This window comes from Carassius carassius, chromosome 19 (genome assembly GCF_963082965.1).
Source record: "Carassius carassius chromosome 19, fCarCar2.1, whole genome shotgun sequence".
Classification (NCBI taxonomy): domain Eukaryota; kingdom Metazoa; phylum Chordata; class Actinopteri; order Cypriniformes; family Cyprinidae; genus Carassius; species Carassius carassius.
In genome coordinates, this window is record NC_081773.1 from 31136598 (window position 1) to 31161766 (window position 25169).

At 36.6% G+C, this 25169-nt stretch overlaps 2 protein-coding genes across 4 annotated transcripts in view; both read right to left on the bottom strand.

Annotated features, from left to right (window-relative positions):
* Positions 1-1254: 1254 nt before the first annotated feature.
* Positions 1255-6408, bottom strand: slitrk5b (SLIT and NTRK-like family, member 5b). 2 transcript variants are annotated; one of them, XM_059500679.1, is made up of 2 exons: positions 6295-6408; positions 1255-4058 (listed from the first exon to the last, which is right to left on the bottom strand). In XM_059500679.1, exon 2 carries the CDS (start codon positions 4016-4018, stop codon positions 1451-1453), a length of 2568 nt encoding a protein of 855 aa, XP_059356662.1. In that variant the 5' UTR covers positions 4019-4058; positions 6295-6408; the 3' UTR covers positions 1255-1450. The 2 variants fall into 2 exon arrangements, with proteins under 2 accessions (XP_059356662.1, XP_059356660.1); XM_059500677.1 differs by having other exon boundaries at positions 6226-6382.
* Positions 6409-18842: 12434 nt separating this feature from the next.
* pcdh8 (protocadherin 8) overlaps positions 18843-25169 on the bottom strand; it is a 14463-nt gene continuing 8136 nt past the window's right edge. For both annotated transcript variants that reach the window (XM_059500681.1, XM_059500680.1), the window contains exons 2-5: positions 21899-24222; positions 21750-21820; positions 20753-20886; positions 18843-19852 (exon numbers count right to left, since the gene is read on the bottom strand). In XM_059500681.1, coding sequence (XP_059356664.1) covers positions 19515-19852; positions 20753-20886; positions 21750-21820; positions 21899-24222 — 2867 coding nt within the window. In that variant the 3' untranslated portion in view covers positions 18843-19514. The remainder of the gene's footprint in view (positions 19853-20752; positions 20887-21749; positions 21821-21898; positions 24223-25169) is intronic.

A 25169-nucleotide genomic window follows, 5' to 3' on the forward strand; every position in this document is an offset into this window, starting at 1 on the left:
CATCAGAAAACTGAAGGAAAATAGGGAGGGGGAAGGGATTTTTGGCTTTCACACTTTCCCTGTAGTGGTCTTGTCTTCTCCCGTGCATGACCGCTCTCATGGCGCTTCTTATTAGACAACGTGGGTGGACAAACGCCACCAACATTTAAAGGGAGTTTACAATATTGCACAGCCACTGTGAGCTGTAGGCTGTAGGGTATATACTGTACATTTTGTGCTTTGACTGCATATGCCTTTTAGATAATGCACACAAACTCAGAAATTTGCAAAAGGAACAAAAAATAATTTTCCCAGCATTGCTAATTAATAAAGTAGTTGGTTTGCCTGCCAGGACTGTCAATATAAATGTTAGCAAATATTCTTCTTGATATAATTTAACCAATGCAAAAAAAGTGCAAAGATCTGCAGAATCGATAAGTACACTGGTAAGAATGTGCACATAAACACAATGAAACAGATCGTCCCTTTCATCAAAAGTGAGGAAAAGCCTTGATATAAATGTGAACGGTCACAACATCTTTAAGACAAGTGGCACTTTTATATTCACACATAGAGATCAATCATGGACCTCAGAATGCATTAGAGTAGACAGATGATACAGAAGTATAAAAGAAGCTCGTATTTATCTTTCCGTTGCATGATATGTATGAGAATATGGTGCGAATCTCATAAAAAAAAAAATTGCATTAGAAATATACAGTATATATATATATATAGTATATCTAAAATTTGGTAGTTTATGAAACAACAAACTACCAAATTTTAACAACATATAATCATTGCTGTTAATAGTGTTTATCGTCTGTATGATTACGTCATCATCTGAATTTTATCGTACATTTCTGCCATATGTACATCACATACAACTAAACGTATTGTAGAAATTTAATTCTCTGGAAAGCTGCTTTGCAACGATTTGCATCGTGAAAAGTGCTATACAAATAAACTTGAATTGAATCGAATTATATAATTTGCTTAACTGTCCCACAAAATGTCACAATGCAAAAGAAAATTAATAAATGAAAAAAAATTATAGTAATACCTAGGCTTCATTTTGTTTATGGAAAATCTTTATACAATTTACAAATTATAAATATGATGTATAGATAATTTGTTAAATTATTTATTCCAGATCAGTGAGAATTAGAGAATTATTATTATTATTTATTATTATTATTATTATTTATTTGATTTATCTTTTATGGCAAAATGAAAATGGAAAAGGGGAAAGATTTAATGAAATAAAAAACAAATAAAATTAATAAATAAAAAATCATAGTAATAATTAGGCTTCATTTTCTTTTTGCAAAACAATAATAAAATGTACATTTATAAATATAAAATGATATTTAATTGAAAATATAAAAACAATTGAATTTTGAATTTTGAAGTGCAATCATATTTTAGTGAGATTCACCTATCTCTCAGATCCATATCCAAAATCCATATTTCAGAACTGTGTGAAGGTCGCCCTTTTCTCATGAACCTCCAAATAGTCCGGTTCGAAATGAAGCTTGGCTTTCAGTTCCCAGTATTCGCTTCTGTTGGGCTCTATGTAGACGGTGGTTGGTGTCGAGCAGTACACCATGGTCTGCTCTACTCTTTCCGGATTCAAGAATTGATGTCTCACATCAAAGTCCGGCGTGCAGTGAGCTGATGCATGTGTGCCATGCTTACATGCTAAATTATCCCTGTAAGAGGCCTGCTGGTCCCTAGCCAAGATATCTCTGTAAAAGTAGTTGTCGTCCAACAGAGGAGAGTGTCTGTTGAGCGTGTCTGGAGTGCCAGCGCTGAACTCTGAGCTTATCGCGTTGCTCCCGATGTCTTCATCCAAATTGGATGCCAGAACTCTATTGAGTTCTTCGAAATCTCTGTAACTCTCGATTGCGCTTCCCTCACTATAGGGGCCGTTTTTCGCAGCGCCTTCTGTTGCGGGTGGGATGTATTCGTAGACATTACCCGCCGATGTTCTAGACTTCGCTCTATCGGTGTAAACTGCATTGAAAGAGCTCGCATTGGTGGTTACCGAAGCTAGGCGTTCAGACTTTTTACGCCGCTTCATTATGACCGCAAACAATCCAGCGGCCACGAACACGGATAATATAAAAAGGAGCAACAAACCGAGTATAAGAACAGAAAGGGGGACCGCGGGATGTTGCGTGTCATAATCCAAGGCTGTTTCTAAAGTGATTGTACTACCAGGAAAGGATTCCTCCGAGGGCGGCACGACGGAAGATTGCACGTTTGAGCTTTCCGGGCAGAGATGAGACGCGTGAACGTATCGCAAATCCTCTCCTGAGAGACTCAGTGGAGACTCGCAAACGACACTGTTCACCACTGTACCAGTGCTGAGCTGCTCCAACCAGTTTTTCATCTCCACCGCGAGGCACGAGCAATCCCAAGGGTTTTCGAAGAGATCGATCTGCACCAGCGACGTTAGGTCTTCGAGGACGCCGCCGACCGGAAGAGTTCGTAAGTGGTTACTGCGCAGATTCAATCGAGCCAGACTTAATCCATCAAAGACGCCCAGTGGTAGAGTCTTGAGGAGGTTGTTGTTGAGAAACAGTAATTGAAGGTTGGGCACCTGCTGGAAGGCGCCAACCGCGATCTCTCGTATAACGTTATACTCCAAATACAAAAACTGCAAGCTTTGTAAACCGTAGAACATATCATCGGTGAGCCGCTCGATTAAGTTGCCGTTTAAGTAAAGCCTTCTTAAGTGTATAAGTTGGCCGAATGTCTTATCGTGAATGATGGCTATTCGGTTGTTGCCTAAATGGAGCAAATCCAATCCGGTTGCACCATTGAAGTCAGAACTGCACACCGAGGAGATGTAGTTTCCGGTTAGATACATCTTTTTTGGATTGTACGGCTTGGGATCTAGATCCGAGATGCTTTCGATTTTCCGTTCTTGGCAGTTAACGTTCAACCCGAGGTCTGAGATTTGGAGATTGCATGTGCATGCGTTGGGACAGTCTAGAGGAACCGGAGATTTGGTTTGGTAGGCCAACATCGGCCCGTAATTCTGCGGCTTGCTTGAAGACGAGCGCGAAGTGGGTTTAACGCGAAGTTTTCCTGATAAACGGCTGCTTTTTGTGGCACGCAAGATAGTCGAGGATGCAAATCCTGCTGTGAATGTCGCTGACGTGGTTTTGTAGAGGATCTCGCTGCTGTGAGCCGGTTCTGCACGCATTTCGTATTCGGCGATGGCTCTGCGGGGACACAGCTCTTGCTTTGAGATTTCGTCGAGGTCTCGTCCGTGCAATCGGAAGGGAGTCTCGCAAACCACATCTCCGACCAAAGCTGTGTAAGATATGCTTTCAAGCCAGGCTTTTAGCGCAATTAATTCGCAAGAACAATTCCACTGGTTTTCTTCAAGCTGTAACTCCACAATGTGACTCAGGTGCTCCAGAAGGCCGATATAGGGAAGCACTTTGAGTTGATTGCCTCTTAGGTCGAGATGAGTTAAAGGAACATACTGAAAGATGTTGTTTGGCAGAGTGGATAGTAAATTGTCATTGAGGATGAGCACCTCTAAGTGACGTAAATTGCTAAGGGCTTTCGCTTCAATGTGGCTAATATAATTATAGTCAATCTGTAGGTACTCCAGGCTTTCAAGTCCGAGGAACGTGTCGTCCTTTAGTGCCTCGATTTTGTTATTGTTTAGATGCAGTCGCTTTAATCCCTGGAGTCCGTTAAAAGCCCCACCTTCGATTTCGGATATATCGTTGTTGCCTAGATGTAAGATGGTGAGTCCGTCATACTGAACGAAATCGTCGAGGGAGACTTTCTTTAACAGATTCCCTGTGAGCAGAAGATGATAAGCAGTGAAGTGTAAAGGTGTTACCTCTGACAGATTGGTAATTCCTCTGTTTTCACAGCTGGCTGTAAAAATCCCGTCTCTATCTTCGCAGACGCACAGGCCTGTACATATATCCCCATAAATGTCTAACATCTCAATTAAGGTGAAAAACTTGGCAAAAGACAGTATGGACAATATCCACATATGCATGTTCATGACGATTGATGGTGGTTGAGAAGATATTGTGTGCTGTCATCTGAAAAGAGAAAAATTCTATGTTAATTCATGAATAATATCAATTCAGCATGTTAAACCTAAGCACAAAATAAATATATAAGCATGCATAATATCGAAATTATAAAGTGAAATTTAAAAGTGGGGACAAATCTTGTAAAATTCTTGCCAATCAATTAGGACAGATGCATTGCAAAAAATATTTTCTTCTTGTTTTCCAGTACAAATATAATTCTTAATTAAGATACATTTACTTGAGAAGCAAAATGACTTTAGGTATCAAGTCTTGTTTTCTTAAACATGCATCACAATTAAGTGTTTCTTGCTTAAAACAAGAAGAAATCTGGCAATGGAGCGAGGGAAATAAATTAAGATTATTTTTCTTGTCCAAAAGCAGATTTTTTCTTTGTCTTGTTAAAACAAGACTTAATATATTAAAATACGACTCTAAATGCACTGAAATTCAATAAATATTTAGAAACCAGTTAGCTTATATAATATTAAGACTTGTTGCATATTGTTGGGCCTGTGCAGTTCATTTAAATGCATTTCAGTGTTTGATTTTAGGAACATTTTCCTAGTTTCTTTATAAAAAGTGGTGTCGCCACTTGAAGAACGATGTAGGACCTGAAGCAGAACCAGCTGAGAGACACTGTACTGAACAGCATCTAGATGTGTCTATCTCATATTGTTGAAGACACACAGTGGGATCAAATATAACTGTAGGCTAACTGCTGCCAGCTGTACATATACTAAAGCCAAAACAAGCGATATGCATGTTGACATCTGTGTTACATGAGACAAAAGCCACTGCTTCAGTGCTACAGTTCTGACTCAGTAAGGAGCAGACCATCCACTTTTATTTCAATGAATATGCAGAAATTGCAACACTCAGTATGGTAGCTTTAATCCCACCTTATAGGTAAAAGGGTTAATCATTTAATATAAACATTGCCTAGGCTATTTATGTAGGCATATGCTTGAATGTGCACATAGTGAACTAATGGTGCATTCAAGTCATGTCAGAAAGATTGTTTTTATGAATTGAATGAGAGAATGTCTTAATTAAAATGAGTTCTGATCTGGGGGTGTGCTGGTGATAAAACACGGTTGATGCAATGGATCACGTGTATGGCTGACAGTAAAAAAAAAAAAAATATGCATGTACAAAATATGATTATTGTACAATTACAATGCACTTTTTTTATTCATCAGTTCATATGAGGTAAAATACCTAGCTGTATTTTTTTGGTTAAAAAAAAATCTGTAATTGCCATCTTGCTAAAGAAGAAGTGATGTAAATGCACTTTACGTCATAATTACGACTTCGCCACACGTAAATATGAACTTTGCAGTAGGACTTGAACGCACCAATTCATATAGCTAAATTTGATCCTTACACTAATTACTAATTGCGCCATCTTTTGACTCAAAATTTTAAGTACTATAATTACTCAAATCAAAAACAAACAAACAAAAACATCGGTCGGAATATCGACATGCAGTTGGATTAGAACGAACGCAAATAGAGGATGCAGCGTTAGTTATTTAGACCAGATTAATTAAATTAACTATTTATTTCATATTAACAGGCTAATAACCTATCAGTCTACTAACGTTGCATTACTACAGCAACTGACTAATTTTTTAGCTGCAAGTAAAATAATACAATAACCTGGCTCAGATCAATATTTCATTTTTGGCTATTTAACTGACAAGTAAGCGTGTTAATACACAGCCAGCGGGTCGTTATCACAAAACAAACCTCTTCCTGGTGACATACAGTCCTGTCGGGGTTTATTTTGCAATAATGAATGACTGCATTATCGCATTGTTGAAATCTAACCACTATGAGCTCGCTCCAGAGTACATCTACAATAACTAGACTGATAGCTGGGGAAAAGTTGAACGACGTTAAACGCCTTCTCTCTCTCTCTCGCACGAGGATGACAGATTCACTTGCTTGCTTGTGATTTTCATTTGCATATTTTCCTGTTCGAGGGTTATTCTTTCTGTCTGACAAACAGCAAGACATCACGCTATGCCACTGATGCACGCGCTCTAATCTCGAATAGCACCGAGTTTGCCAATAACTTCTCCATCGCCACGTACTGCAATCGATCGATATCAAACAATAAGTAGCCTAAAGACTATTCCCAAAGAGTCCATGCAAATGTTGTTCATCTTACCCGCGTGCACCGCAGAGAAAAGCGCGCATCTCATCTGGAAATATGTGTTGATTCTGTTGCTGTATTTACATTTTAATTCGGTTCCCGGAGCCCAGTGTATGCGGTGATGCTCGTCAGGCAACCATTTCTCTGACTAACATGACGATGACTCGGAAATCGCAACAGCTACATCCCACAAATGTGGGAGGGGGAAGAACAAAACACTGCTTTATGATGATCATGATGATGAATTAAAATGAATCACATTTAACAAATCAAACACTGTTATGCAAGGGTCAGAGAGAGAAAAAATGACCACTGCAGTGGCCTTAAAAGTATTTGGACACTTGAGTCATACTTATGGATTGTCATTGCATTAGATCAGGGCTTTCCAGACCCCAGGGACCTCATATGTAAATTGTGCTATCATTAAAATATATAATATAAGATATTTGATGTTCATGCAAGTTGATATACCTAAATGTAATTGTGTTTGTTTTGCATATCTGGCATTAGACAGCAAAGCCAGTGTCATTTATATTTAAAGACAGACAGCACATGCATGCTTTTTCAAGCAAAGCTTAAGTGTGGAATAATAAAACAAGACACCTGGGCTGTTTATAACACCTGCTGAGAACTGACTTTGTACATACACTTTAGAAACCAGATTAAAAAAAGGAGTGAAAATGATGAAGAAAACTGAAAGAGTAAAGAGAGTTCAGCCAAAAATGAAAATTTGCTGAAAATGCGCTCAGCCTCAAGACTTTCAATATTAAATTGAGTTTGTTTCTTCATCAGGTTTGTAGAAATGTAGCGTTACATCAGTGTCTCGTCAATGGATGCTCTGCAGTGAATGGGTGCCGTCAGAATGAGAGTCTGATAAAAACATCACAATAATCCACAGCACTCCAGTCCATCAGTTAACATCTGGAGAAGACAAAAGATGTGTGTTTGTAAGAAACAAATCAAGACATTTAAAAAGTGAAAAAGAAGTCTGGTCTGAATCAGGAGAGAAATCTGCTCAGATCAAGCAACTTTTACAGTCCAAAACAGTCGAGAACAGCGCTAAACAAATATGAGGCTGAATCTTGATTTGAGAGACAACAGGAGATGGAGGAAACGGTATTATGGAATGATGTTTTAGCATATTTTATTTTTAAGTTACAATGTCTTAATTATAAATTTGTTTCTTACAAACATGCATCTTTTGTCTTCTCCAGATGTTAACTGATGGACTGGAGTGCTGTGGATTATTGTGATGTTTTTATCAGACTCTCATTCTGACGGCACCCATTCACTGTAGAGCATCCATTGATGAGACACTGATGCAACGCTACATTTCTCCAAATCTGATGAAGAAACTAACTCAGCTTAATCTTGGATGGCCCGAGGCTGTATGAATGCTACTGAATTCTAGTTATGCATTGTGCAGTGATGCAGCATTTACTCAATCATGCGCAAAAGGGTAAAATGGTGATAGTGTGCTCCGTATGTAATAAAACTACACATTAACACTTCTCTGATGCATCTGTAATTAAGAGCCATTTATATTTTCTGTCCATTATATTAAGCAGATGCAACTAATACAGAAACTGCTTCATATTCATATCACACATTCATATCACTTGTGCACAGCATGAAATATGCCGTTTCCCTGCGTGGGGTTATGATTTTGACTAGATGTAGACTAGAGTCTCAGAGAATGAGGCTTTTTCATAGTGGTTGACTGATATGGATTTTTTAATGCTTGTGGCGATGTCTAGAAGCACTAGTTCATTTTGTTTTATGTGCTTTTCGGAGGAGGGTTTATCTGAAACAGATTAGAGCACAATAATAGACTGCAATGGAAAAAAAAAAAGTAATGGTGTCTCCAAAAAATGGTTGTTCTGAAAATCCCTAAAAAAACCCCGCAGTAAATGTGTGTTAAAGGAAGTATCATGTCACTGAAGACTGGAGTAATGATGCTGAAAATTCAGATTTACATCACAGGAATAAATGACATTTTATAATTTATTACAGTAGAAAATAGTTTTTTTGAATTCTAATAATTCACTGTATTTTTGATTAAATAAATGCAGCCTTGGTAAGAAGAGGAGACTAAAAAACATTGAAAACTGTAATTATTCCAAACTTTTGACCGGTAGTGTAAATCCTGATGATTTAATTTTAAATAAAGCATAATGCACAGGTTTACGTGCGACTAAGTAACTCAAAGCAAACTCTCTTTCAAAGATTTAATGTCACTGGTGAACTTGTTCCCCAAAAAGAGCTTGTTGTATCAACTTTGTAAATTGTAAACATGACTTTGTTTCCAGGCAACCTGATAAAAAATTGATAACAATAATAATAAGAAAAAAATGCCATTTCCCTTATGCATGAGATTCTGATTTGACAAGATGTCGACAGAGTGCATGAATATAAAATCTTTTATTAATGGATTTAATGCTGAAATGTAGAGAGTAGAGCTGCGAATAGCGATATATATATATATATATATATATATAAAATAAAATAAATAATGGGAAACGTGTAGTGCACAAAATTGTCAAAATCAACATGAACATTTAGGCAATATGTACTCAAAATTCATTAAAAATATTGGCTGTCTGGAGACTGTGGAAATGATACAAGAAAACAACAACAACAAAAACACTTTTATCAATCAGCCAAGTCAATTATTGGCATCATTTATAATCCCAAACTGGCCCAAAATTGGCAAGTGTACATCTTACTGCTTTTTAGTGCAAAACTGTTTGTTATGGGTGAAAGAATATATTATATTACGCTCTTTCTTCAGGAAGAATCATGCTAATAATAGTTTGGGATATTTCTTGTGCAAACATGAAAACAGCAGTGTTTGCTTGCAAATCTTTACAGGTGTCGACTTCTAAGATTTGTTAGGGAGCAAATCTCACTGGGGAATCTCACCGGAGAAAGCACAGAATTCACACTTGTGTAGGCTGTTTTATATAAATGTGCAAGTGTATATGAATAAATATATATTTTTCATTTTCAGTCCCCCGAGTATCAGGCGTTTGTGCTGCTGAACCATCTGCGGTCCTTCACATCTGTGCAGCATCAACAGCAATCACTGTCTCTGTGGGGCTCCACCTGTAGTCACTGTCACATGGCCATGCTTTTACCCCATTGCTTGCTTTTTTTGCTGTTATTGCAACATAAAAATAAACTGCTCCTGTATTTTTTTCTCTTTTTTTCAAAACAGCCACCACATCCTAAAATCAGTCAACAATTTGGATATTAAGAGAGTGGAGGAAGTGCACTATGACCCAAAACAGAACATAATCTAATCAAAAAACATAATATTTAGGCCCATATTTAAGATTTTTGAATCTGGATTGCATTTGGATCACACATTTTAACCAAAACAAACTAATAAACTTGCAATACATATTTGTCAGTCATGTATACATGAAACAGGTAAGATTTATGCACTTAAAAAAATCACATCAATAAATGCCACAGTTTATTATTAATTATTTGCATCTACTTGATTTCAGTTAAATAATAATAGCTTCAAAATGCATTTATTAAAATCATTTAGAATCAGCTTAAATCTGTTCATTGTGAAAACAATTACATTTAGATAGATAGATAGATAGATTTACAACCTTCACCACATTTGTCAAAGTCAACAAAAGCACCGCGGTCAGGCCTGCACTAGAATAAACTCATGTCTTGTTCTGAGTGTGGAGGTGGATGACAGCCTGATGCTAGTGAATCTGACAGTCACATCATTCCTCATATGAAAAGCATCTTGTTCTTAGTCACAATGAGAAAGCAATTAGGGGCATCTCCAAATCTGGAGTGCATCGGGACTGAATACTGAGAGCAGAGAAACAACAACAACAAAGGCATGGATTGCATCCAAGGACATGAAACTGTGCAAGCCAGCAAATGCGTGTATTCAGTTTTTGTCCTTTGCTATGGGAAAAATGGAAATAATGACAAGGCCATGCCTGCAAATGGTTGTACAGAAAAACAGAAAAGAAAATGTGTAGCTATATTAAAATTTTTCCATTTACGAGTATTAGTACTCCAAGGTGTTACACAAACATGACATTTAGTTTACTTGCTAATAACTCCCTCAAACAAAAATGGCCAGAAGGTAAGTACATTTTCAGCATATTTCCATTTTTAAGCAAATTATTCCTTTAAATGTCCATCTCCTGTCGTCTGTCACATTAAAATCCAGCCACATGTTAATTAAAGCAGTTTTGGTTTGTAAACAGTGCTTGATCTGTGCAGATTTCTCTCCTGATTCAGACCACTTTTTCACCGGAGGAAAAGTTATTATGTATTATGGACTCATATTTTAACTGGAAGCAACAGTTTGAAGTTAAAAACGTCTTAATGATGGATTTACTTCATACAAATATGCAGCTTTTGTCTTCTCCATGTTAACTGATGGACTGGAGTGTTGTGGATTACTTGTGGATTATTGTGTTCTTTTATCAGCTCTCATTCTGACGGCACCCATTCACCGCAGAGCATCCGTTGTTGCTGATTGGATCTGAACAGTTGATTCCTGCCAGCTCTTGCCAGTTTTGCGTTCAACATGAACGAGCCAGTCAGTGAAGTGACTGTGTGTCTTCTATGACACTGCACACATTCACATTTCTAACACTTCAGAGAACAATGCTTTCCAGCTGCCACAGACACCCGAAGATGACAGAAGGTGAGTCATAATTGTTGGTCATTAGGTCTGAACGCATAAAAAATTCAACTCCAATCATCCTCAAAGCCAATCAAAAAGATGTATTTTGTTCAAAGCATAAAAGGATGTGACAATGGGCTCTAGGCTTGTTTGTCCAAGTGCACATTGGTGAAATAAAGATTGGTGATCTGTAGCTTCTTAGACGATGTGTGTAATTAATGATGAGAGAGAGGGAACGACTATGGTGTTTTTGGAAATAAAATCACTTGTATTATTACATGCATTATTACAGACTATATTAATCTATTTCAAAACTTGAACTTGCAGTTTCTTTGTAATTATTTGCTTAATTTACTAGCAATTTCTACGTTTCTATTCCCGTTTTTTTCAGTGTTTTTAAGGCTTCCCACACCAACAAGTTTCCATGACTTTTCCGGTTCATGATTAACAAACAGTAGATGTAATAGCCTCTAAGTGCTGTTTGAAATGATCTTATAAATTAAGCATTTTCTCAGGCTCCTATGAGTGTAGGTTCAGTCATTTCCATTAAAGTGAAACAACTGAACATAAACATAGGAGCCTGAGAAAACTAATACAAATTTTAGAAGAAATTTTCAGATGGCACTTAGAGGCTTCTCTTCATTTTCACAACAAATCCCCTTATATTACCATGCTTTCTATGATTGCTATGTGTTTTGAAGACTTCAAGTGCACATTCACTGTTCAGACTTAAAAAAACACAAAGTGAAAGGAGCAACAACAACAACAACAAAACACTATTCCAGGCTTCTAATAGACTTTTATATTGCATACTTGGATATTATTTTGACACAAGTCGTATCTCATTTGAGGCTGCACTACTGAAATGTTGACTAGGTGTTTCTTTTTCCCCTAAAATGGGTCATGTCTGCAAAAAAACAATGAGACACGGCAGCGATGTCCGCGCCTCTGCTCTCATCTCCTCCTCCTCACAATATCTTCTAAATAAATGACAGGAGATTTAAAAATAGGCCATTTCGTGCCTTATACCATCAGTATATTTTATTCGACAGCAATAAAGCTAATCTGAGATGTGTGAGCTCCCTCTGTTGGCCGAATAAGATTTAAACCTCCAGGATGCAGATGGACATTACATTCTACACATACTGTAATCAAGTGTGTAGAGTTGAGTAGAGATGCTGTGACATGTCCCTACCAATATCCTGCGACTACTAAATTGTCCTTAGCAATAATATTGTTCAAACAATTAAACATATGTGCATGCAACCACAAAAATAATTGCCCAAATATTTGTTACAGTATGATAAACTGAACATTCACTGGTATAAGAGACTGGATGCTCTCAACTGATTTTCTATAGAACTGTCAGAAACTGATTTGCAAACTGTGGTGAAACTATTTAAAATAGAATGAATTAAGCTAAAAGCGCAATCATAATGCACATTGTTTCCATGTTTTTGCAGCAGTGTTTTCACTGTTAGGAACCTAAACCAGTTACCTCAGAAGTGTATGTTGTTAGATTTGTCTGGGTGTTAAATATTGTCTTTGTAAACATCATACTTTTCAATCTTTCAATGTGGAACTAGCCACAGCTAGACAGAGTTTCTTCTCAACCTTTGAACAGTAACTTTAACAACACTCACACTCTTTATACTGTTAAGAGACTAACAAACCCCCCCCAAGTCAGATTCCCAGTGAAATGCTCTCCGACTGCAAATGCAATGAGTTTGCTTCCTTATTGTCTGAGAAGATCAGTAATATCTGGAAGGTGATTAGCACATCCTCAAGTTATGCAGAGGACAGACAGATTCGACCCCAATTTAAAAATAAGTTACTGTCTGTTTTTAAGACAAGTGATAACAAAATTTTGGAAGAGATAGTACAGTACCTTAAATTATCAACCTGCTATCTTGACACACTTCTGACCATCAAAATATTTTTTCATAAGTGTGCTTACTACATACTGAGAAGGGAGAGGCTATTATGTGAGTCTAGGAGAGCATGAGACTAACTGGACGTCCATGACATGCGGAGTCCCACAAGGCTCGATTCTAGCACCGCTCTTGTTCAGCCTGTATATGCTCCCACTAAGTCGAATAATGAGAAAGAACCAAATTGCCTGTCACAGCTATGCTGATGATACCCAGATTTACCTAGCCTTATCTCCAAATGACTACAGCCCCATTGACTCCCTCTGCCAATGCATTGATGAAATTAACATTTGGATGTGCCAGAACTTTCTTTCTTGCTATTAATGGCTCCCACAGATGAAACCAGCTTCCAGAAGAGATCAGATGTGCTAAAACATTAGTCACATTTAAATCCAGACTCAAAACTCATCTATTTAGCTGTGCATTTACTGAATGAGCTCTGTGCTGCATCTGAACTGATTGCACTGTATTCTACGTTTAATCGTTTTCTATTCTGAACTGTTTCAATTCATTTTAAATCTATCTATCTATCGTCTTGGCTTGTCAAGATCTTCACACTTTTATCTTTTTTCCGGCCTAGAGGTGAGATGAATTATTTCATTGTATTCTTTTCTGAGATAAAACAATGGTCAACAAAAATATTTCCACAAGACTGACCCACTGCTGTTACATTTTTTACCACTTGGTGGCAGTGTTGACTTTTTCACGTGATTGCAAAATACTGCTCTCGGTGTTTTCATCCCAGTTTATAAGCACACAAGAGGGGAATGATGAAACGAGTGGTGTTTGTTTTAGTGTATGGTTTCTGTTCTCAAACAGCTAAAATGTTTGTGTAATAATTGTGTAAATATTTTTCCTTGGCCATTCTCTCTCTCTCTCTCTCTCTCTCTCTCTCTCTCTCTCTCTCTCTCTCTCCCCCCCCCTTTTTGTGTCTAATAAATGCATTTAAAATATATATTTTGGCCACTATATGTGTGTGTGTTTAAGTATAGATTAAAATAAAAATATGAACTAACATTCTGGGAACCTGGGAACTGTTGGCTGCATCAGTCACAGAAGCCGTTGGTTATTAAGGTATTAATTAGCAAATGCTCTGTTATTCTGTTTTTGTTATTTTTTTCAGCAGAGCACATATAATAATAATGCAAATCCATGCTGACTCCTGTGATAAGCTCTAAAGACTTGTGTAATAATTAAACCGTGCAGCTGTTTCAATAGTTTGATCACATGATGTGTTTTGATTGTCCTGATTTTGAGCTATCTAGGGCAGAGCCACTCATCCCCATCAACCCTTCATCTTCATTTACTCATAGTACACTGGATACCATTATCAGTAATATCCACCATTAAAATAGAGATTCATTTTTTCCCCCCATTCAATAATGTGAGTGTAAAACACATTCAGCTTCCTTTCAAACTGAAGCTGTTTGAGAAACTGCATTTAATGTGATATCGGTTTAATTGGATGTGATGAAAATAGGACAGAGTGTTGTATTGTTATGGAGACGTGTGAGTGAGATGAAGAGCACTGCTTTTGAAAATTCATAAATATGCATACAGCATCATCAACACAATTGAGAAAACATATTATCGCACTGTTTGTTTTATATCCTTAAAATAACCTCATGTGTTAAATTGTGTTTGACACCCCCAATAAGTTATTTTAAAGTTGCATTCTCTGTTTTTCAAGATTTAACAAAGCAAAGGCAAAAACTTTCCCCACTGAGGTTCACAGACATCTGGCATTACATCATTTGTTTGCAAATGGATGCTCTGCAGTGAATGGGTGCCGTCAGAATGAGAGTCCAAACAGCTGATAAAAACATCACAATAATCTACAGCACTCCAGTCCATCGGTTAACATCTTGAGAAGACAAAATTTTGTATTTGTAAGAAACAAATCCATCATTAAGACATTTTTTTTAACAAAACCATTGCTAAAAATGGCTAAAATATGAGTCCATAATCCATAATAACACTTCCTCCAGTGCAAAAGTGTTCTGGTCTGCATCAGAAGTGAAATCTGCACAGATCAAGCAGCGTTTAAACCGCTCTAAACAAATCAGTGGCTGGATTTTGATGTGAGAGACAACAGCAGATGGACTTTTTGACTTGAGGAAGCAGCGTTTGTCTTCTCCAGATGTTAACTTATGGACTGGAGTGGTGTGGATTATTGTGATGTTTTTATCAGGTGTTTGGACTCTCATTCTGACGGCACCCATTCACTGCAGAGCATCCATTGATGAGACACTGATGCAATGCTACATTTCTACAAACCTGATGAAGAAACAAACTCATCCTGATCTTAAATGACCTGAGGGGGATCACATTTTCAAAATGTTTTCATTCTGTTACTATAAATCTGCTTCATGATTTGTCTTTATAGGCACAGCTTTAATTAAAATATGAGCTGTACATATCTGAAATGGGAAAAAAGTGAATATTATGAAAGTTGTTTGTTTATGCATGGCAAACCCGAAGAGGCTCTTGCGTGATATTTCCTTTACCAATCGAACCATGGGGAGAGCTAAAAATGACATATTTCTGCAACAGAAATTTGGTTAAAAATTGCTTTTAGAGAACGGCAATGCTATTCATCTTTAGTAAGTATTGCAAGATCTTGTTCTCATGGGCCTCACTAGTGCTGGCAATTACACGAGAACCACACACTTGAAAGCTGAAACTCGTTTTTGCTCATTCAATCAATGCTTCATGAGAAGAAACATTCATTAAAAAGCAATTTCAGTTTCTAATCCTGCCTAGATTAAAAATGTTGACATAAAATGGCTGTTTGACATACTGTATTTCTACCACATTATTGTGGGAGGCATGCTTGTACATTTTAGTACTTCTTGTGTTCATTTTATTTTCTTATATTTCTTATTTTTTGTTTATTAAATTTCCTGTTTGTAAGCATATGTACAGTACACACCAGGGTTATTTTAGTTAACCAAAACCCAAAGCATTAAAAACATTTTCGTTACTTGAAATACAATAAAATTGTATAAATATAAAACCTATTTAGTTTGAATTTAGTGTAACTAACTGAAATAATGTATAAAAACTGTGACTAAAATAAAATGACTCAAACGTTAACCAAAATTAAAATAAAAAATGACAAAAACATAAAAACTAAAATTAAATATTAATAAATTATAATAAACTAATAGTAATATGTCTTATGTAAAGAATTTTGTGCAAAAGATGTATTTTTATTTTTTTGCCGGCTTTTCTTTTATATATATATATTTTTTTTTTTTGACCATATGGCCATAAAAATAGTTATAATATAATAATAAATAATGATTCTAAGGACTATGAGATAAAAATGCATGATATTTGTTATAATGTGTTATTTTTTGGTCAGAGGTAATGACAAGACATTTTTATGTTCACCATAAACTCAGTAAGACACTTGTTTGGGAAGAATACAAGTATGATAATAATAGAGTACCAAACATGTACTTTACCATACAAGCCATTTCAACCATAATCTTTAAGTTTTCTAGTGCATAATTACGTATAATGGCACTGTGATTTATGAAAAACCATCAACAAACCTACTTGAAAAGCACAACATGTATGGTATTTGTAAGTATGCATGTCTAGTAGCTGCTGTTTCGATAAAAACACCATCGTTTGGACAGATAATCTACCTGTAGAAGTTCAACATCATCTCTTTAATGGGCATAAATATGAAACATAATTACATGCACTCAAAACTATTTCACCGACGTAGAATTAATTGAGCAATTTACTTTGCCCATAATGCATGATATGGATAAATTATCTTTCATTATAGATGAACAGACCCATGGTTTAAAATGCTGAGGCCTGTTTAGTTTAATCTAAATAACATCAGAGCACTTTATAAAGACATTTGAAGGATCGTAGATTATTAGACTCATTTGCCAAACTACAAGCCTGTAAGCCAAGAGTGAACAAATCCTTTTCCTTAGCCTTAAAGTAATAGTTACTCTAACTTGAAAACATGCTAAAAATGTGCTCACTCTCAGGTCGTTAGGATGAGTGTGTTTCTTCATCAGATTTGTAGAAATGTGTCATTGCATCAGTGTTTCATCAATGGATGCTCTGCAGGGAATGGGTGCCGTCAGAATGAGAGTCCAAACAGCTGATAAAAAAAACATCAGCACTCCAGTCCATCAGTTGACATCTGGAGAAGACAAAAACAAATCCATAATTAAGATGCATTTAACTAAAATACAATTCCATAATCCATAATCCCGTTCCTCCAGTGAAAAGATGAACATACTCTGTTGTCTCTCACATCAAAACCCAGCCACATATTTGTTTAGAGCTGTTTAAACGCTGCTTGATCTGTGCAGATTTCTCTCCTGATTCACACCAGAACACTTTTTCACTGGAGGAAGCTTTATAATGGATTATGGACTTAGATTTTATTTACAAACATCTTAATTGTGGTTTTGTTACTTAAAAACACAAAGATTTAGTTTTCTCAAGATATTAACTGATGGACTGGAGTGCTGTGGATTACTTGTGGATTATTGTGATGTTTTTATCAGACTCTCATTCTGACGGCACCCATTCACTACAGAGCGACCTGAGAGTTTTCATTTTTGGTCAACTATTCCTATATGAAATGATGGAAAAATGAAAAAAAAAAAAAAATGTTTATAGTAAATTACTGTTTGTCATGAAACAAAACGTTCCATTTTCTCAACTCTTCAAAATCCCAAACAGGCAACAGCTGTTTAAAATCTCAAGTTTGTTATGAAATGTATAGCATCCGAGTTCTAATATGACAAATGCACTTGCATTACCCAACAGACACAGAATACATGATGCATTTAATATTTCTATTGTGTTATCACTCTCACCACAAAGTTTCCTGTCACATGAAGATCACATGTATTAAAATAAATAAAAATAGAAGCAAAAAAAATTTAACTTATTTTTTTAAAATGAAACATTCGTTAAGTGTGGGAGAACTGTATCTTGGTGTCTTGTAAACTCACTCAGATATGTTTAAACATGTTGAAATCTGCTTGTTGGGAGAGTTTTGAAGGGCTTTAGCTGTACTCTTGTAGTTTTAACCCTGCTCTCTTTCTGTGCCTCTCTTCTGACCTATATGGAAACACTAAGAGAGGAAACAATAACCCGTTTTATGTGCTATTGATCTTTTTGTGCATTTGCCCTTCATATCCAATTGGAAATCTGTCATATCCCATCAGCTATGAGCAATTACTAACGAAGGATGATGCTGCAGTTCCTCTTGTTATTTACACGAGTGAAAACATCCTGTTAGGCCAAAGTCAAATGAAAGAAAGTTCCCGTTTACTTATTTATTTTTTCTCCGCAACTCACATCTCAGAGTGAAAGCACCTACTGTATATGATGAATGTTTCATAGTGTTTTTTATTGTGCTGCGTTGTTCCCGTACCGGAATTACACAACCTTCATATTAAATGTTTAATCCCACATGCTTTGTATATAGAAAAAATCTGCATGAGAACAGCCCAAACCAGTTTATTCCAGAGGCATGACACAATTTATGGATCTATTTGTCATCAGTGTGAGCTTTGAATGACAGAACAGGACCATAAATAACAAAACAAATTGTGTATTATATCACTGCAGCTAATTGAAGATGGCCATATAATCTCTCACCGCAAGCTCTTTAACTCCACTAATGTGCCTGATTGTGTCTTTCTAAGCCTCATTCTCCACATGTTATTATTGTGCTGTGTTACAGAGCAGCTAATCCGGAGCAGACCATGTGTGTGCAATAATCGGACAGGCTGGATTTGAGGACTTTACTTAATGTGTCTTTTACAGCTAATAAGCTATTAAACGAGACGTTCTCAGAGGTCAGGCAACAAAATGGGCTTCTAAGTACTTTATTTGGGTCACTGAGGTGAGGAAATGATATACAATTAATATGTACAGTCTTTGCAAAAGTTTTAAAGCCCTGCTTAAAAAGCCGGGAAATAAAGAAAAGCAAATACTCAAGGAAAGCATTCATCTCTAAAACCTAATTGTAGAACACTTTAAAAGAGACCACTATATTTTTGTCTGTCTGCTTCAAAATGTCATGCTTAATTCAATGTTACGTGCCAATTATTGGTGAAATGTAGCTATTTTTGAGTGAAAATTGTTTCTACACCCTATTTTTTTGGCGCTTTTGGAAGAGATTTAACTTTTTTGAGAGACACTTAATGAGGATCTATGTGCAATTAGAAAAAAGTTTAACATATTTGAGAGTTTTTACACTATTAGGTAGAAATATAAATATTTGTGGATAAAAACAAAAATCAAATTCTCATTCTAAACAAGTTTACTTATTTTCTCTTTTACTAAATACATACAAACACATTGCTAACAACATCTATAAAAGAAACTAAATTAGTTTAGTACTTATTTACATAAAATGCATCATTTTGGTGAGTCAGCAACATACAAAAAGGGTTGGAAAAGACAGTAAAAAATATACAAATATATATATAAAAAAATCTTCATGTTAATTTAAGTCACACCGGCTGTTCTTAAATATATTTTCCTGAATTAAAAAAAAAAAAAGAAAAGAATGGAAAAACACTCTCATTTGTTGCATATCAAAAGTACTGACTGCTAAATTGTTGGGAAAGTTTTGCTTAGTCCGTCATGCTCACATAATCAACTAAAATATCAGATTCGATGGACAAGACTGAACTCTTATCTGATGTTTAAAAAGTGGTAGCAACTTCAGATGAATCTGAACCCAGAAACACATCTTTGACCATCTCAGTCTGCTCTTGGACGCCCGTCATCCCTCTTCTGGTCTGATGGGCCGAGTATGACGGCAGCGTTCCTGTCCTTGAGAAGCTCTGAGCGGGGCGCTGTGTGTTCATCATGTTGGTTTTACTGTGGCTGTCTCTCCAGGAATGAGGAGTGACGTGGCTCATGTTGTAAAGCGGCGCTGGTGCGAATCCGATGGTGTATGCGCTGCCAGGCGGGATGTGCATGTTTCGGGTCTGGATAACCTGAGCAGTGCTCTTCCAGTCTCCTGCGCTGTTGAATGCACCTTACAGAGAAAAAGACAGAGGAATTTAATGCACTGAAATGCACGTTTTTTTTCTTGCCTGATTCATGTTCATTTGTCACTCAAATTATTATACTGATGATATATTTTTCTTTCTTTTTTAGGCATGTTGCAAAACTTTTTTTTTTTTTTATTTTTTTTTTTTTTTACTCTTTGCCAGTAAATCAAGTAATCAAGAAAAAAATATTTTAATAAAATGCAAAAAAGTTTTTCCTCATATAAATATTTTTCAATAAATAATTAAATAAATATATTCTTTATGGCTAAAATATATTTTAAATATATGCTAAATATATGTTGCAAACAGTGAAATCCTCTTGGAATAAAATATATAGAGGGCAAAATATATAAAAAAAAATGCATATTTCTATTTTCATAAACATATTTTAAAAATAGCCTAAAATATTTACAATACATAATAATGTTTATGTAAATACAAAATATTTTTGGTAATTTTTTTTTTATTTTCAAATATATAATTGTTGTTTTTTTTGCTTAATGAGAAATATCTAAACATATCTTAACTCTTTGAGAAACAAAATGATTTAAAAGATTAAAATTCTGAAAAAAAGTATTAAAGTAAGTGAGTTTATGCTTAAAAAAAATCCACCAGCTGTGTCAGAAAAATACCCTTAATTTAAGGGAAAACAAGATTATTTTGGCAGATTTATTTCCTCAGTTTTAAGGAAAACTCACTTAATTTCGTTAATCATTTTTTCAGTCATTATGTCGTTTCAAGTAAATGTATAGCGATTTAGGAATGTTTAGATATTATTTCTAGAAAACAAGACAAATACAGAGTAAGAAAATCACTGTTCGCAGGAAAGCCAACAATCTCAAAGAAACCCCTGTGAAGCTGGAGGGTCAGATAAGTGTCCGCACCTCTGGCCAGCGGCTGGAAGGTCGTCAGGCCTCTTTTCTGAGCGGCTCCGCAGATGTCAGAGTCGCTGTCATTGAAATCACTGTCTCCTTTACCGCTGTCCTTCACGCTCAGCTGATCTGTGTTGCTGGTGCCACTGCGAATACAATCACATCAGATCTGTGAGCCACTGCTGAATAACACTCGATCAGATTATTGATATTCCACTGCAGAACAAAACACTATATTCACTGGGACATGACTAATAGACCAGTGCTTAACATTCGGTTCATGACCTGTTGTAGACTACACCCTGACAAAACTCAAAAAGTGATCTGTGTGCATATTCAACACGTTTAGAGCGTTTTTGACCAAAATGATGTGTATTTGTCAGCTGTAGTTGCAAAACTAAAACAAGGCCCAAAAGTATTTAAAAAAAATTGCATTTAAACACGGAAATAATCGATATTTAGGCCTATAAGGAAAAATAAATAACATTTCAGATGCAGTATTTACGGATGACTAATCAAATGCGAGTAAATAAGTGTCTCTGAACACGTGACTGATTTTAAGATTCATATTCATTCTCCAATTCATGATTTATTTGTCACTGAAAAGTTATAGAAACACTATCACGAAAAATAAAGAGACATTTCAGATGCACCATTTCTCTGTGAATAATCAAAGTAAACTACATTTTCAAATTTATGATTATTTGTCACTCAAATCATTATGCTGATTATATAATCAGAATATAATCATTTTTATATAATTACATTTTTTAAATAATTTAAAATAACAATTACATTTTTTCATAATATAACACTTTAATATCTGAATATAATCATTTTAAATATATTTTTTAAAATAATTAAAAATAATAATTATATATTTTTTAAATAATATATATACTGTTCCTCACTATTTTTCTATTTTGATTATTATTAAAGTATAGTCAAGCAATTAAAATGGGAATTATCCAGGTAAACAAAAAATAAATAAATTTGCAACCGTTCTTACCTCCTTTGTAGACAGTATCTTTCATCTTGCCATAAAAATGTTTGCTCAAAAGGTTTGCATGGCAGGAACAGCTATGAAAACAAAAGCTCAAAGTTAGTATGCTGGCAGAAATGTATATGTGCATCAAAACAGCAGCCAAAATCACTCACCTTTTCCTCAAAATCCATGCTTTTATCTTCATACAGAGGTTGCATTGAATCGCCTTCGCTCCTGAGGAAGGCATTAGGGCCTCCATAAATGTTTGAACTGCCAGGGTTGTTCTTGGAAAGCGGGGTTGATCCGTACAGGCCATCTCTCCCAAAGTTTCTTCGCCTTCGTTTGATGGTGCAAGTCACGGTGAGGATGATAATTGCAGTCAGCAACAGCGCACAGCATCCAGCGAAACCGATAATCACTGCAGTCCAGACATCAAACTCTAGAGTCTCTTCATCCTTGGATCGGAGTAAAACAACCACCTGGTCCTCTTGAGCACCTGTGTCTGTCACCACGAACCGGACGGTTGCTGTGCTAGAAAGCGACTCTCTTCCATTATCAGCGACCGAAACTTTAATCTGTAGGATGTCTCCACATTGCGCAGTGAGTTTTTGTTTCAAGACGATTTCGCCGCAGTTTTTATCAACGGAGAATAGTTTAGCATCATCTTCTAGAATATGGAAACTGAGCTCGCCGTTCACACCGCTGTCTTCATCTTGAGCCGTCAATTTTAACGCTAAATAGCCGCTCCGAGCGTTAAAGGGAATCGGGACGTCGGCTGAATTGTTTCGTAACACCGGATAGGTGAAATACGGAAAGTTGTCGTTCTCGTCCACCACGCGGATATGAATTAACGTCGTGCTTGATAATGGCGGGAAACCTTTATCGCTGGCTTTGACCGCGAACTCGACTTCTTTCAGAGTCTCAAAATTAAACGATCTCAACGTGTACAGCGAGCCAGAATGAGGATCGATGGAAACGAACGTAGAAATCGGCGAACCGTCTGGCGTTTTGCTGTCGATTAGGCTGTAGGAGACTTTTCCGTTTTTCCCAACGTCGAGATCACGTGCGACCACCGTAGTCATGTACGACCCGGGAATGTTGTTTTCTATTACGGAGACGTCATAGACGGCTTTGCTGAACATCGGTGCATTATCGTTCTCATCTGTGATGCGAATTGTATAATGCTTAACGGTTTTAAACGGAGGAGTTCCTAAATCCTCGGAAATCACAGTTAGGTTGTATTCTGGAATGGCTTCTCTGTCCAAAGTTGTGGTTGTTACGATCATAAAAGTGTCGCTGTAGGCTTGTTGCAGCTTAAAATGCTCGTGTCCTTCTAAACTGGTCTGGACGTAGCCGTTGGGACCCGAATCTGCGTCTGAGGTGCTAATAAGAGCTACGAAACTTTCTTCGGCTGCAGATTCGGTGATGAAAGCGACTCTGTCGCTGGTGGAAGTCATTGGTTTGATGTTAATCTCCGGCGCATTATCGTTCACATCGACGATTTCGACAATAGCACGACAGGTGGATGATATTGAATTGGCGCCCAGATCGGAGGCTTGGATGTGCAACTCGTACGACTTTTTGGTCTCATAATCGACGGAGTCTTTGAGGGTCACTTCTCCGGTGATGAGATCGATCTGGAAAACACGTGCGACATCGCTCGGGGAGCCTTCGATGAAGCCGTATACGACTTCTCCGTTGATCCCGGCGTCGGGATCAAAAGCGTGTACTTTTAGCACACGTGAGCCAATGGGTGAATCTTCACTGAGCTGGACTTTGAGTGAGTTGTGTTCGAACGTCGGGCTGTTGTCGTTAAAGTCCAGCACTCGGATGTAAACCGTCATCAAGCCAGATTTCGCTGGCGTCCCGCCATCAGTCGCCGTCACCTCGATGGTATAAAACTCTTCGGTTTCTCTGTCAAGCATCTTGATCAAAACAAGTTCAGCTGACTTTTCTCCATCCTCACGAGTGCTGACTTCAACAGCGAAATGGTTTGTGTGTGAAATTTGGTAGCTTTGCACATAGTTGTCTCCGACGTCGTGATCCACAGCAACGTCCAGTGGAAATCGTGAGCTCAAAGGTGCGTTTTCTGATATATCCAAATGCGTTTCGTTGCGTGTGAACTGGGGTGAATGATCATTAATGTCTTTTACCTCGATCTCGACATGAATGAGCTGGAACTTCTCCTTTGAAAAAGCAACAACGTCAAAAGTTATAAGACACCGTGGAGATCGGTGACAAAGCTGCTCTCGGTCAATGACTTCTCCCACTGTTAAAAGCCCGTCGATTTGCCTCATGTGAATGATGGAGTTTGTCTTCTGTATAAACTTGAATGAAGTCTCAGGATCCTCCGCTGGGTCTATTTTAAGGTCTTGAGAAAGGTTTCCAATCTCTGTTCCAGGTGCGTCTTCCTCATACGTGAAGTACTTCGTTGTTGTGCAGCTGACTTTGCAGATCATGCACAGAAGCATGAAGTAACTGCAGTAGAACTTCATATCTGCAAGAACAACAACAAACAAACAAACAAACAAAACACTTAAAATGAAACGTGAGAATAAAAGCTCTTCATTCAGTCATCACTAGTTCTGCTTGCAGCAGATTCTGGTGTCTCCAGCTCCCACCTATCACATATAGGTCATGGTATATGCAAATTAGCCCTTCTGCTGACCAATGAACACTTACACACTCCCAAATCCCTTGCTATGGCTCTCTATTGGATCACAGCTATTTCACACCATGCCTGTTGGAGACCTTTATAAACAATACTCTATTGTTTCATGTCAGACATGCACTACCAGTCAAAAGTTTAGGCATGCTTCACTGAATGTAATCCAGAGTGTGCAAAGCAGTAATCAAAGCAAAAGGTGGCTACTTTGAAGAACCTACAATATGACATATTTTCAGTTGTTTCACACTTTTTTGTTATGTATATAATTCCATATATAATTCCACATGTGTTAATTCATAGTTTTGATGCCTTCAGTGTGAATCTACAATTTTCACAGTCATGAAAATAAAGAAAACTCTTTGAATGAGAAGGTGTGTCCAAACTTTTGGTCTGTACTGTATATATATATATTTTTTTTTTACAGACTTTAACAATGTTTCGAATGCTTTCTATTTGAAAATTAATGCTGTTCTTTTGAACTTCCTATTCATCCAAGAATCTTGAAAAAATAAAATGGATCATGGTTTCCACCAAAATGAAAATTAAATTAAAATATTTTCAGAATTGATAATAATCAGAAATGTTTCTTGAGCAGTAAATCATCATATTAGAATGATTTCTGAAGATCATGTGACACTGAAGACTGGAGGAATGATGCTGAAAATACAGCGGAGCATCACAGAAATAAATTACATTTTAAAAATATATTCACACAGAAAACAGTTTTTTTACATTGTAATAATTTTTCACAATATTATTGCTTTTACTGGATTTTT

What these genes read in the sequence shown, in the direction of transcription:
- slitrk5b (XM_059500679.1), bottom strand. Translation starts at nt 4,018, where the DNA reads ATGAACATGCATATGTGGATATTGTCCATACTGTCTTTTGCCAAGTTT.